Source organism: Drosophila suzukii, chromosome 3, assembly GCF_043229965.1.
Source record: "Drosophila suzukii chromosome 3, CBGP_Dsuzu_IsoJpt1.0, whole genome shotgun sequence".
Lineage (NCBI taxonomy): Eukaryota > Metazoa > Arthropoda > Insecta > Diptera > Drosophilidae > Drosophila > Drosophila suzukii.
This window is the reverse complement of record NC_092082.1, coordinates 1,378,320-1,393,191: the sequence shown is the minus strand read 5'-3', so window position 1 is coordinate 1,393,191 and position 14,872 is coordinate 1,378,320. Positions and strand designations below refer to the sequence as shown.

General features: G+C 41.1%; 1 protein-coding gene across 2 annotated transcripts in view; it reads left to right on the top strand.

The window, feature by feature from the left end:
* Positions 1-5,045: 5,045 nt before the first annotated feature.
* The window catches only part of bab2 (bric a brac 2), a 28,336-nt gene continuing 18,509 nt past the window's right edge, over positions 5,046-14,872 (top strand). For both annotated transcript variants that reach the window (XM_036814378.3, XM_036814377.3), the window contains exons 1-2: positions 5,046-5,301; positions 7,886-9,764. In XM_036814378.3, coding sequence (XP_036670273.2) covers positions 7,998-9,764 — 1,767 coding nt within the window. In that variant the 5' untranslated portion in view covers positions 5,046-5,301; positions 7,886-7,997. The remainder of the gene's footprint in view (positions 5,302-7,885; positions 9,765-14,872) is intronic.

The following is a 14,872-nucleotide window of genomic DNA, read 5'->3' as shown; positions in this document are numbered from 1 at the left end:
GGCAAGGACAACAATACTGCTGGCAACAACAAACATGGCGCAAAAATCATTAGAAACTCTTTTGTTTAGCTGGCGCACGTTTGCAGGCGAGTCCGAAACGGCAGAGAAAAGTCCTGCGACGCAGGCTTTTTCCTTTTCGCCGAGGACGAGGGCCAGGATGAGGCGGCGGCAACGTCGCGTATGCGCAATTTTCTGAAAAAATGTGGTTAGGGGTAGTGGTTGGGGGTGGCTACCCAATTGACCGAGGCCGAGGAAAGGACCTCCAGGGCTTCGGATGATGGGTGGTTTTGGTGGCTGTGGGTGTGGGTGGGTGCTACTGCTGATGTGGCCACTTCTTTTGTTGCCCTCCGATGGCGGTCACTCCTGATTCCCGGCACCCGACCCAATCTCACCCCTCCCAACTTTTGCGGTAGTCTCATTTGCCGGCTCCCCTTTTTGCGTGGCTCGTTGGTTTTGCGTGATCCACACTTTAAGCAGCCTTAGCCGCAGTGGCCGCCACCAGAAATCCTTTTCAGGGGCGGTGAAAGGATACGGGGGCTGGGGTGCAGGATTTCAGCGCTAACTAAGCGATTTGTTAAAGTGTACACTGTCTGTTCTCGTTAGGATTTCCAAAAAAATGTTATAAGACTTAAAATTATTAGTCTAAATAATTTTAGGGTTCTACTAAAACACGTAGTTTTCTGATTTCACATAAAGTTTCCTAAAAGTAGGCAACAATATTTTCTAATCGGAGAAAGTAGAGGCTTGGGTTCTTCTATCACTACATTCTCCATAAAGATGTTTCAGCATTATATTTATTTCTGTGCACCACAATTTTTAAAAATTAAGTTTTAATCATTTGGCATTTTTATGTTGTATTTAAAATTTGAATTTCAAATTAATTGTAGTATTACAATTTGTTCAATAAAATGATGATCTTAATAATAATCATTATCTGCCTTCTATATATTTTCAACACATTATTTCTTTAAAATGTTATTTATATTTTTAAAGGAGTATATGATCCTATATGTTTATCATCTTATTTTTGAGCATTTTTGTTAAAAATATAAAATTCCCCTTCCCAAGTAGAGAGATTCTCTGAAATCGTTTTCCATTTGTTTTCTCATTTTCAATTCTGATTCTTAAAGGCTACTTTTCTCCGCTATGAATGTCACCCTATTTGTCCTTGTTTTGAGTCTCTGGTAGGGAAAGCTTGAAGAGCCTTGGAGGAGCGTTCAAGAGCAGCTTGGAAAAACTGGCAAAGAAAGAGGACTTTTTGTCCACTTCTATGGATGGGCGCAGAAAGGCGCAAGGCTTTCCAACCATTTTCCGGCGTCTCCCACATCCTTTTTCCTTTTTTTCTTACTCTTCTCTGAATCCCACTCCTCCTGTGGACAGTAGCATATGGAAGGTCCCTCTTTACTTCTATTTTCATTTGGAATCGATGCTCTCCTTCAAAGAGACTTTCGATTAATCATCGTTATTTGTTTATCAATATTAGAGACTGATGGTCAAGTACTTAAAAGAATTGGAGCTTCTGTTACTCAAATTTTTTAAAGTTGACTTTTCTATAACATAAAACGCAGAAACTTTCAGTAGTTCCGTCTGCTAAGTATTATCATCCAACATTTATTAAATTCAAGGATTGAGGATCTTAGGATCAACATGAATAAAGATCAGAAGACATGTACTTTTAGTATCAATACATTTGTGTATTATAAACTCCCCTAGATCCTTTATAAATATTATCTTCAGATGTTTTTACAGATTGATTGGGACTTTGTTTAAAACGATCCAAAAAATGTGTTCGTCCCAGAGAGTTAAATTTCAATCTTTTTAAAAATGCATAACTTGGACTCTATGTTCTAAAATATTTTTGAGAGTATTTCCAATATCGACAATCTATTTCCGAACTCCGGCTTTCAGTGGCTTTGGTCATTTCCTGTCGCCATTTCTTTGGCCATCGCTTTCTCCTTTGACTGCAAGTGTGTGACGCTATTTTTTCAGCACTGGCTGCTGGCAATTTGAACTCTTTCGCTTTGCCAGCGGATGTCCTTCGGAGGTCCTTTAACGTGGTTTCCACACCGATGCCCTTGCCACTGCCCACACGCTTTCTTCACGCCGCTCCGATAATTTCACTTTGAATTTCCTCATCGCAGCTTTTCAGGAGAACGGAAGCGCGCTAGTTTCCTTTCCCAGCGGACCGGTTAGTTTTTCCTCGTTGTTTTTCCAGCCACGGTGAGCCATCTTCGGACTTGTCAAAGCGGAAAGGGCCTTCATTTCCGCCTCGAAAGAGCCGCCGCGCTTTCCCCTTTTCCGATTCGCTGGCTGTCAAAAAAGAAAATAAATCAGAAAGGGAAGAATTCTCCTGTCAAATGTAAGCTAGCATTCCTGTCGATTAAAAATATTTGAGTACAGACTTTAAAGATTTCTGTGATCGCCTCCCTTTCGTTTATCTTTATAGTCGTTATTGAAACTAAAGTTTTATTTTGAAAACGTTGGAAGCAGCAAAATTTTTGAAACAGTATTTCGATTCTGAATTTTTTTCCGGCTCAAAAAGGTTTTTACTATTTTTTGTGAAACAGAAACATTTACAGGATAGTACTTACAGTTAGATCCTTGTTTTATAAAAGCCTTAACTGGTTCCTTCTCGAACTTACAAATTTTGTTGCCTACTTTTCGGTGCTAGAAATATCTATCTATTTGATAAAGAAGATATTCTTTCCGATCAAGTAAACTTTAACATTTTTATTGACTAATTTTCGATTTGTTAAAAATATTTAAATATGTTCTAATAATGCAGCATCCCAATAAAAATCATGTTCTGTCTTTAATGATATTTTGAGGGAAATTTAGAAGAACTAGTAGCATTTAAAAGGGTTTTTTTTAGTTGTGTTACCTTTCATAATCAACAAGATTGGATTTCAGGAATTATAAGATTGCTTTTTAAACAACAATTCTTTATATATGAATCTAGTCTAAAGGTTGCTAAGAATTGAATTTAAGAACTAAAAGGAACGACCAAAAGACAGGTGACAATGCAAACCAGGAAAATAGAAACCTCTTTCTTTTAGCCCCAATGATTTTTCCCGGCAAAAGGCTCATCTCAAGACGTCAAGGCGCCGCAGAAATGGAAAACCCCCAGAAGAATGGGAAGAATTCGAGCCTCTTGTCGCCGATTCGCCGAACGAAGGCCTCAAAAAATAATTTGCGGAGTGCTACGCGTTTTTTAGCCCATGTGTGCACCCCCGATTTATATATGCAGATATCTATATATAAAAGTATTTGGCCCCCACAGAGGCACACACTCACGTATATATTTATATATATATACAATATAGATATATTTCGAGTGGTCGGGCCAATCGGCGTCGAGCACGAAGTTCCCAGAGGCTCGTGGAGGCGCCCGAATGCCAAAAAGGTCAAAAAGAGAGAGGGCAAATGGAATAAAATATGCAAAATATACAAAATAGCAAATACAAATACACAAGTGAACACACGCATACAAACACACGCAAAACAAAGAGGGATTTATTTTAGTTGTTGTTATTGGCTGCGCAAGGCAATAACAACTACAAAGAAGAAACCAACAACTATTCATATTAAAAATGCGTTTTCATAGGCGCCGCCTACCGCGTGACGTCACATGCTGCACTTGCTGCATCTTTGCCTCCTTTTCTTTCCTTCCTTTTTTTCTCCGTTCTCTTTTTTTTTTGCTCTTTTCGGCTGCCACCTAAGTTTTCGTTTTCCAAGTGGGGTGGAGAAAGGGGAGAAAGGGAGGGAGGGAGCAGAGAAGAGAGTGCAGCCGAAGCTTTTCGTTCGTTTTCGCTCGTCTTTCTGCCGCTTTTTTTGTTGTTGCTCCCCCTTCTTCGATGGCTCGCATGTGTGTGTGTGTTTGTGTGTGTAGGAGCAAGCAGCTCGCTGTCTCTCTCGCACTCCCGCCCTCTTATGGGCACTTTAAGGGGCGTGGCCAAGTGTGCCGAGTGTGTGTATATTGCTGTCGCCACTTTTTCTCTGCTCTTTTTTGCCATAGTTTCTGTGCCTAAGCAGCAAAAGCAACAACACAAAGGTTAAGGATGGTGGGGCGAAGAAGAAGAAGAAAGAGGGTTGGCAACTATTTTGAAACACTTTCTTACTGGACATTGGCCAGTTTCTCTTTCTTGCAGCCGTTGCTGTTGTTGTTGTTGTTGTTTCTGGTGCTGCTGTTGTTGTTGCACCTCAGTTGCAAGTTGCTGTTGCTTTTCTCTTCAAGTTGCAGGTGTAGGCTGCAATTTTAGTTATTGCCTATAGGTAAACTGCTCTGCCGATTTGTTGAGATTTTTGAAGAAACCAGTTTTTATTTTAAAATCAAAAGGTTACATAATTAAACAATTTAATAGTCAAACGTTTTAAACTAAGGCCTACAAAAAATAATATATTTCATTTGTCGTTCAAAGTGCTTAAAAACTGTAACAAAAAAATATTGGAGTATTTCTTAAACTTTACAAATTTTATTTTTCTAACTTTGCCCATAAAAATATTTATATAACTCTTAAAGAGTTACTTAATTGTTGAAACTGTATTTTGGGTTGTTCAAAATACTAAAATAATAACTATTAAAATTAATATTAAAGTTGACTAATCATTTGCATATGCTATAATAAGTGATATTGCGGTTTGTAATTTTTTTACGACATTTTAAGGTTTTCAAAGATATGAAAAACAAAATGTTTGATAAACAAAACAAAATTTTATTTTTTCTGACAATTTTTCTCCCTAAAAGGTGTTTCTTGTATTTGAAAAAAAAATATTAAAATATAAAAAAAAAGTTTTAAAAATTGCAACATAGTTTTTAAAAAGATCCTTAAAAATCAGAAAAAATAAAAAGCAAAGAGAGCCCACACCTCCTCTCTTAAGAAATCCAACCCACTCTTTTCAAATTCGCCGCAAAACCGGAAAACAGCACGCCGGCGCTCTCTTTCGCCGCGCGAGAGCGGGCAGCGCTGCCAACTGCTCGGTCGGCGTCGGCAGAGCGGCGTCGAGTTTCATTCAATTTTTGAAATACAGTTCGTTTATCTGTGAGATTCAGTTCGTTTTTGACTTTCGGCGTGAGTGCAACGTTTGACTGAAAGGCAGCGACAACAACAAAAACAACAACAGAGAGACAGCAAGGCAAAAGCAACAACAAGTGACGTGCAACAACAACAACAGAAACAGCATGTGTTGCATGCAGTGAACAAAAAACAAAAATAAAAACAAGAAGGCAAAACATAAACAGAAGTATTCTATTAATATTAAAAACAAGAAAAGTGAACTTGGAGTGAACGAATCGGAAAAAGTGTATGTGTGCGGTGATTATTATATTAATTATAGTGCTTTATTTATGACAAATGACTGGGCTGCAATGGAATCGATTTTGTACCTCCACTATGTACTATCCCCTATATATATAAATTATCCAGTGGAAATGCTAAGACCACACCACCCCTCCCCCCTCGCACATTTTCCGCGCATTTTCCTCAGCGCTACCAAAGAAATTGTAATTTATTAATTTATAACACAAGCCACCCAGCGAAAAGGTCGTAAAAAGCAATGTTTCTTGGTCTTCTTCGGGAGCCCATGAAAATTAAGAAGAAAACCCACTCGAAGGAGCAACTTTTGCGAGTTTTCCCCACTTTTCCGAGTGGGTGGCACGCGCCAAAAACAGTTTGTAAACATTTTCCCAGCACAGCGAGCGAGCGAGCGAAACACGAGAAAATCCAGACGCAAAACCCAGCTCTCTGGCTCTGTAATTTATTACTTGCTGCATAAATAATAAATAAGCGTTAATAAATAAATACAATATGCAATATATAAATGTGTCTGAACGCCCGCACACCGCCCCCTTATTTCTCGCTGTGTGCTCCTGTGTGTGTGTGTTTGTGTGCCCACTTTTAAGGATCCACAACCTCGAGACTGAATTAAATAAATAAATACAGAAACAATAAATAAATAAAGTGGCCCTCTGTTTTTTTTGCCGTCAGCAGCTGCGCTGGCTATAAATAATTAAACATAAATAATATATATTACGAGGAAACAGGAAGAAGTGTGGAAAGTTTGTAAATCAGGGGAGGTGGGAGTTTTGGGATTATGAGTTCAAAGAAAGTTCATTTAAAAAAGTGTGAGATGAAACTGTGAGAAATTACCTCCAAGTTTTAAAAGTTTTTGTTCATTTCCTTTAAATAACTACTTTAAATAACTATTTATGGCTAAGTTTATCGATACTATTCATATTTCCCATTTATTAAAGGCCCCATTTTAGTTATAGAAAATCCTAAAATCAGGCTTGAAGCTCTCCGATTCTTTCTGCATTTGGGCAATTTACTTATTTATTTATCTGAGGCCGAGTTTTTCCCAAGAAGCATCAAATTTAATGCGAGCAGCCACGATAAAAGCAACAAACATGAATAAATAAGGGGAATAACAAAAGGCAGAGCGCGGCCATAACAATAAAGCAAAAGTTGCCAAAAAGGAGCGGGCAGAAGGGGGTTTTCCTCGCCGGGAACATTTCCCTCAGAACCCCAGATGATGGAGGGGTACGGCCATACCCCCAGATTCCCTCGACGATGACTCTCTGGATCCGGGAAACAACAATAAAATAAACAAAATAATAACAGTCGACGACGCCGAGTCGCTACAGCCACAAGATTTAATTGGAATGAAATAATAATAAACGTAAAAAGTAGCAAGAAGAAGTATTATAATAACAATAATAATAAATATAATTAAATTTTATGGCCGCCGCAGCAGAGGCAACTTTTGCAGCCCGAACAGCGAGCGAAAGCGAGCCCCACCCAGCACAAACACACATAAATTAAAATTATACAAAATATTTAAATAAATATAATTACTTTTGGCCTCCCTTTCCCCCGTCCGAGCCATAAATAATAATATTTAATTAAATATAAATCTATAGACGGGCGATGTGCGCATGCAAGTAGATCCAGAGACAACAAAACAAAATAAGCAATAATCGCACACACAATTACAAAGCGATTCCACATAGATACCACATACAGATACATGTAGGTATGTACGTGTGGATATGCGTATAAATGCGATGCAGAGGAATACAAATAATTGCAGCTCAGTAATATAAATTAAGCCAAATTAAACATAAATAAATGTGTGCTTAGCTTTTAGCTAATAAAGCACATTTCTGGCCTGGGCGTTCCAGTGGGTGGTGGGTGGTGGGTGGCCGAGTGGGCGGTTCGGGGTGGTTGGGAAATACTAAACATAAATTAATAGAAATTCATGGAAGTTTCGACTCGCAGGGAAGGGGGGCAAGATTAATAGGCTTATTTAATAGAGTTATGACTAAGAGCAAATGCGCTCGCTGATTCAGCTTGATGTGGACAAAACACTTGCCAAGATATTATTGTTATAGATCCGAATATATTCAATCGGCAGGGGGAATAATACGGCAAATATTATCAAGGCTTACTTCTGGGAAATTATACAAGCACTATTAAGCCAGAATCGTTTTATTTGATATGCAGGCTTATTTGGGTAATTCTATCAAATAATATTTATATTTAAATGTGCCTGGTAAAGTTTTATTTAATGAAAAGTGTTATTATTACCGAAATTTTAATGATTTCAAGTGCGACTATGTCAAAACTCTTTAAAATATACGAACAATATTAATAATTCAGTTTAGTAGAGTAATATATTATGAAGTATCTATAAATATCACAACGATTTTTGCATTTGTACCCAGAAATTATAATAACAAAACCATATTAGTTGTCCATATAAACACATTTTAAAAACTATGGAATGAGAATATATCGTATATATCTAAAATTAGAAAATGTATGTGATTTTCCAGAACTACCCTGATATATTTTTCCCCGAATCATGTGATATTTTCCTCTCCTTCTAGCGCTTGAACTGCTCCCAGGAAAAGTTCTCGTAACGCCCCCGAAAATGTTTTAGAAACCACGCGGAAAACCTGCAAAAGAACCGATAAGAACGGAAAACTCTACATCAGCACCATGGACATGACCAAACAGATTGTGGACTTTGAGTTGAAGACGGAGGTCGGTGAGGTGGATCAGTACGAGGCCAGTGACTACACGATGGCTCCGTTGGAGGAGCCCAAGATGGTGGTGGAGCCCCAGTTGGAGGAACCAGAGGATTCAGACAGGAAATATTCCCCGGAGAGGGTGGTGGAAACGACTTTGGAGGATCACAAACAGGATGTGAGCCAGGGGGAAAAAGATACAGATGTAAAATCACCAGAAAATAAAGATACAGCAACATTGGTGGTTAAGCCTAAGGCCAGTCTGATGAACGATCAGGCGCTGACCCCGCCGCCACGACCTCTGACCTCCAGTGAAGTGGTTGGCTTGAGGGATCCCGATGATCCCGAGCTGCGCCTGCGCCTGGAGGCCAAGAAGTCGCGCTCGCTGCCAGTCTCCCCACAGCCCCAGCAAAGCCTCAAGCTAGCAGGCTCCGCACTCTTCGAATTCGGCCAGCGATCCTCGCCAGTGGAGGCCAAGATCAAGGCTAATCCCGAGCTGAAGGCCCCCAGGAGGAAAATGGCTCCTCCCAGCGGGGGTGGCGATAATCAGCAGTTCTGCCTGAGGTGGAACAACTACCAGTCCAACCTAACCAACGTCTTTGATGAGCTGCTGCAGAGCGAGTCCTTCGTGGACGTGACCCTCTCCTGCGAGGGCCACTCGATCAAGGCCCACAAGATGGTCCTCTCCGCCTGCTCACCCTACTTCCAGGCCCTGTTCTACGACAATCCCTGCCAGCACCCCATCATCATCATGCGGGATGTCAACTGGTCGGATCTGAAGGCCCTCGTGGAGTTCATGTACAAGGGCGAGATCAACGTGTGCCAGGATCAGATAAATCCTCTGCTCAAGGTGGCCGAAACCCTGAAGATCAGGGGTCTGGCCGAGGTGAGTGCAGGCAGGAGCGAAGGAGGCGCCTCCGCACATCCCATGTCAGTCTACGACGACGAGGACGAGGAGGAGGAACTGGCCTCGGCCACCGCGATCCTGCGACAGGACGATGACCCCGATCCCGAGGAGGAGATGAAGGCCAAGAGGCCCAGGCTGCTGGCCGAGGGAGCCCTGGATCTGAACCAGCGGCAGAGGAAGAGGTCCCGGGATGGCAGCTATGCCACTCCAAGTCCCTCGCTGCATGGTGTGGAATCCGAGATCCCCGAGAGGTGCTCCGCCTCAACGCCCGGACAGAATCAGAGCCAACCGCTGGCCATGACCACCTCCACGATAGTGAGGAACCCCTTCGCCTCACCCAATCCCCAGACTTTGGAGGGCAGGAACTCGAGTGTGGGCGGCAACCAGAGGAACTCGCCACAGCCGCAGGGTCACAGCAATGGAAACGGGGGCGCCACCATGCACTCCCCGCCGGGGGGCGTGGCCGCCCAGTCCGCCCTGCCACCCCACATGGCCGCCGCCGTGGCAGCCGCCGCCCACCACGCCGCCGTCGTGCCCCCTCCCCCGCCAGCCATGCACCACCATGCCGCCGCCGCTGCCGCCCAGCAGTTGGCTGCCCACCACCAGTTGGCCCACTCGCATGCCATGGCCAGCGCCCTAGCCGCCGCAGCCGTCGGAGCGGGAGGAGCAGGGGGAGCGGGTGGAGCGGTATCCGGAAGTGGAGCCGGAGCCAGTGCTCCAACCGCCGGAGCAGGAGCAGCGGGAAGCGCCTCCGCCTCGTCGGTGGGATCCCACCACGACGACATGGAAATCAAGCCAGAAATCGCCGAAATGATTCGCGAGGAAGAGAGGGTGAGTTAGAAATCTATTACCATATATTATTATACGATAGTATATTTTAAAATTTTTATATCTAATAGAAATACCTTTTCCTAAATCGGTAGAAAAAAAACCTATGTTAATTAGGGATTCAGAAAATTAGAAAGTATTATAAAAAAATTATAACACTAAAGAAGGCGTTAGAAATACCACATCTTGAAATAGTTAAAAAAAGTAACTGGGGTACAAAAGTGCCTATAAACACTATGAGTTTTTATTTGAGTAACTTAAATATAATATATAAAATGTTCCAAATACAAATGATATCATAGTAGCACCAATAAATTACAAAAACTCAAGTGATCTCAGCAATGAATGCATGCAAGTAATTGTGTACAGAAGAAATGACTAAGGTAAATTAAAAAGTGAAGCGATACACAGACATTTCTTTGAAAACTGCCTGAAGCTAATAGATATTTCCAGAGAAGGAAAAAAATGTTTATTAATATGTGTATAAAAATTCCTAGAAAATTTAAAAAGTTAAGAAAGCCCATAAATTTAGTTTCATAAAAAAGGGAAGTGACTAATAGGCCAAGAATTTTAAAAATTTCTTAAAGAATTTCCAGGAAAAAACAAATAGAGAAACACGAGCGATCCAAAGAGATTGTGTATAATAATTATACCATATTTAAAAGAAGTACTTTAGCTAAGAAAATCATGAAGTCATGAAATGAGGCAGGTGATCACTGATCTCCGTGACTAATAATGCTGTTCCACTTACATGCAAATAAATATATTGCCATAGATCGCAGAATCAACTTGTCTTCTGAGTCAATAATAGATGAACAATCTTGCTTTTGATCATAAATATTAATAAATAATGGCCATAGTAATGCACTCGAACTGCAAGTATGGGTATCATATGGTATCCAATCCATGGAATGGATTTCTTTGCATAGACGGAAGCTAGGCGAGCATAGGGCTACAAAGTAGGGTTCCGTTTCCCGGTTCCCGGGCTCCAGTGACCCCCCGTGACCCCTTTCCGCCGTCGAAGGCTGCGCAAAAGCAGCCAGTTTGCATAATGCGCATACGCCGCGTACGCCAAAGTGCACTTTTCAGCCCAGACAATCGCTCACTTAGTGAGTCTTAGTTATTTTCCCCGGCTGGAAAACGCATGCATATTAACGAAATCTTTTGCATTCAACCCCGTCGCATTACCTTTTCGTTTCGCTGTTATTTCTATTAGATTGCAAATTAAAGCTGGTTTACTATTTGTATAAGAAAACAGACCATCGGGGGTCAAGGGGGCGAAGTCGCGACATTAAGTGCGTCAGCGGGTTGAAAAAAAATAATTCAACAACATTTAATGCTAATGACGAAAATTGCACAATGCACGCATACAAATGGGCGAAGGAAAAAGCAAAGAAAATCAACAAAATTATAAACAATTGGCAGAAATTGATGGCAAGGCAAACAAAAGTCGCACAAATATTTGATTTGTTCGTCTCGTGCATCTGATTCTCTAATTCTCCATAATTGCAATTTGCAACTAATGCGCCTCCGATTTTCGCTCACTTTTGCACTTTGGATTCTGCATTCTTGTCTCCAATTTAGCATTTCGCATTTGTATTCCAGCGATAAACACTTAATATTTGACATTGAGCACTGTTCTTGGGAGCCGTATTTTTCCAAATGTTTACATGTGCCTTTGAGAGTGGGTAAATAAATCATTATAAATGAATTTTGCATTAAATAATGATTTATGCATTTAGTTATTAAATGCAGAAAGACTGTGTTATATCAGTGTACCTTCCGAAGTACATATAGTTTCGATTCTAGACAGCTGCCTGCATATTTATGAGATGCGGAGAAAAACCCTTAGATATTCCCTGCTTTTTGCTCGCACAATTTACTGTTCCTTTGTTAATTTATTGAAATGAAATGAGAAATAAAATCAAGAAGAAATAGACGGCAGTAAAAGCGGCAAGTATGAGTAGGCACCCCATTCCCAACTTATTTACCCCGCCTCGTTCCCGGGAAAACCACCCAAAATTTGACGACGTCACTGAGAAAAGCCAGAAGGAAGCTGCGGCTGAGAGCCTGTTACTTAATAGAGTCCAAATTTTGCCTCAGTCAATTCCGAGAGTTTTCTCTCGGCGAGTTTCTTCCCCCCTCCCTCGAGTTTTCCCCCACTTTCATTCATAGACCTCGCACTCGGAAAACTCACACACACAGTGGGCAAGAGAGAGAGATGCGGAGACACACACGCAGCATTGGGGAAACCCAGCAGTCAGGAAAAGTCGCAAGGAACTCGAAATCTGGAGGGCTTTTCCCGCCCCCCAGAAAAACACACATTTTCGTGCAAGTTCCTTGACTTTGGCTTTTCTTCTGTGCGTTTGCGAACTGTTTTTGCAAGAAAATTACTGAAAATTGCCAAGTGCTGAAAGTTCTTTGACAGCCAAGGGCGGCCCCCATACCATCCATCCACTTTTCCGACTTTTCCAGTGTCTCTTTGTCTCCGGCGTTAGTCATAATTGCTCCATGTGTATCTCTGGTTTTTTTGGGTTCTTCCAGCTGGTTTTAGTTTTATGTAAAGCAGGTTGGATGAACTCTATCTAGAAGCAGAGGAAATGGTGCGGAGGGTTTCTTTGACCGTGTGAATGTTTCTCCTTTCGGAGGTCCAAGTCTCAATCCCCACTTAAGCCAAGTGTCATCCGCTGTTTCCTGTGCGGTCCGCAGCTCATTAGAGGTCTTTGATTGATTCGAATCGGGGAAGCGGGAAATAAATCAAATTTATGTCCGCAGGTTTTACATAAATGTTAGGCCACCCTGGAGAAACAATGGGAAAATGTCAGCGGGCCAGCACTCTTATCGCCAAATAACCCAAAAACCAGGCCCTATCCATTCCGATTCCAATTCCGATTCCGAAGATTAAAGGATTTCGTAAGGCGGGCGGCACTTTGGAAGAGTGTTCAGCCGCCTGAATTATATGTGAATTCTATAATTTACGAGGCAATTTCGATAATTTCTTTAGTTTGTGGCCCTGGCCATAAACGTTGCAGCACTTGTTCTTGCCCAAAAGGTTATATAAAGGGAGTTTTCGGTGCCCGAGTGGCACGACCATTCCACACACTCGAAATAAATAAGTAATTTATTTTATGGCAGACCCGAGCAGGCCATAAACCCACATAGATCTTATCGCCGCGCAAATAATACAACAATATAATCATAATAACAATTTGTAATCTTAAGTCGCGTCGATGCCACAGCTCTTGGCTTTGGTAATTTCCCTGATAAGATTTCTCCAGCCTGTTTTTTCTGTTTCTGGCCTTCTTTGCCCCACTAGTTTTTTCTATTTTATTTTTAATTCTCCCTGTATTGGCGCTACGTGATCAGTGCTCTTGTACTTCTTATATTAAAGACTGATAAAGTCGGCTGGATTGGATGACTCGTGGACTGTGACGCAGCGACTTGGTGAATTTGGCCAAATCATCTTTGTATTTACAGGCCGACGGTGATTGTTTAAATAAAGAAAAAACGATTATCGTATACGGGGGACAATAGAATTTTTATAACACTATATATGTGGGTTTTTTCATATGGCGATCGAACATGGGACAAGTCCGTGCACTTGCAGGTGGGTAATTATAGAAAAATATTTGGCTAATTGGCCCAGGGCTATAAGTTTAGTATCAGATTGGTTAGTTTATGGCTAAATACCTTTGGAATTTGATTTTTTATCGGATTAGATAGGGCTTAAAATAGGTATATAACCCGAACTTGGAAAATTTGTTATTTTGAGGTATATATTTTTTCTGGTTCTAAGAAAAATATAATATTATTTATATATATATTAGTACCATTAGTAATATTTTCTAGAAAAATTGCTTGAAATTAGTTTGAAGTTAGAACTTGGAATCAGATTTTGAGGGAACCGGTTTCTTTCGTACAGTTCTATTAACAATTTTAGAGCTAGCACTTTGAACCCTCGTGAAGTTGGGTAATTTCCCTGCAGTGAGTTCATTCTCCGCCCATCCAGTCCACTCCAATACCATCCCACTCGATTTGTTTAATGTTCCAGCTGCTTTCAGCTCCTTCGTTTGTTTTCCCCGCGTTAAGTTTTGTTATATTTCCATTTATTTGGCTGCCTTTTGTTACACTTTATTTATTTATTCCGCATTTATTGTGGGCTACAGACACACACTTTTCTGTCGTTAGTGCAGTCGCGACTGTTGTCTTTATGACGACTACGATGACGACGACCGTGATGATGATGATGATCACGATGATTATCATGGTCGTAGCCTGTTTCTGCTGCTGCCTCGGTGTGTTTTCATTGTAGGAAAGACATAAGAAAATTATAGGTATCTGCCCTTATGGCGCTGCGCAGCGGAGCGAAACAATAAAATATAAAATAAAATATGTACGAGTCTGTTTACGCAATTACAAGCAGACAAACACAGGGCGACCGTCCCAGAGATACAATATTTATAACCGTCAGATACGAGCGCGCTGCAGCTACAGATACGGAAACAGATAGAGATATATTTGTATATAGATACGTGTGCATCTTGCAGATACGGTAACAATTAGGGGCTCTCGGAAAGGGAGCACAGATAGCGGTGTAAATGAAAACCGAAATTAAAGAAATTATCTCGCATCTGGCGGAGAAACTACCGCAAATGGCATTATAATGTGTTATAATTCGACAGTACTTACACGGCAAAAAAGAAAATGTCTCACTATCAGTTGGGAAACACATATGTCATTTTGTTGTTAGGTAACTCAAAGTATTTCAAAAGTAAATGAAACACTATACGTAGCTTAAGATAGTAATAAATTCCAATTCCAATCTATGTATAATTTAACCAGAATTATGATTTTAAAACAATGCTAAAATAGTGGTAGTATTTGTATTACGTACTCTAAAAATTGGGCCAATTGTCGCCCACTTTCCTTAAGTTCCGCATTAAGCCCTCATGATTTTCTCCCTAGCCAGGATAATGACAAACACGAATTACAGCAGTGAGTGCGTGAAAAAGGAAGGCGCTCGGAAAAACGCCTCTAATTTGGCAGTCAGCTAAAAAAACTCTTTTCCCCCGTTTTTCCAGCACTTGGGCTTAATGGTGCCGCTTTGGCAC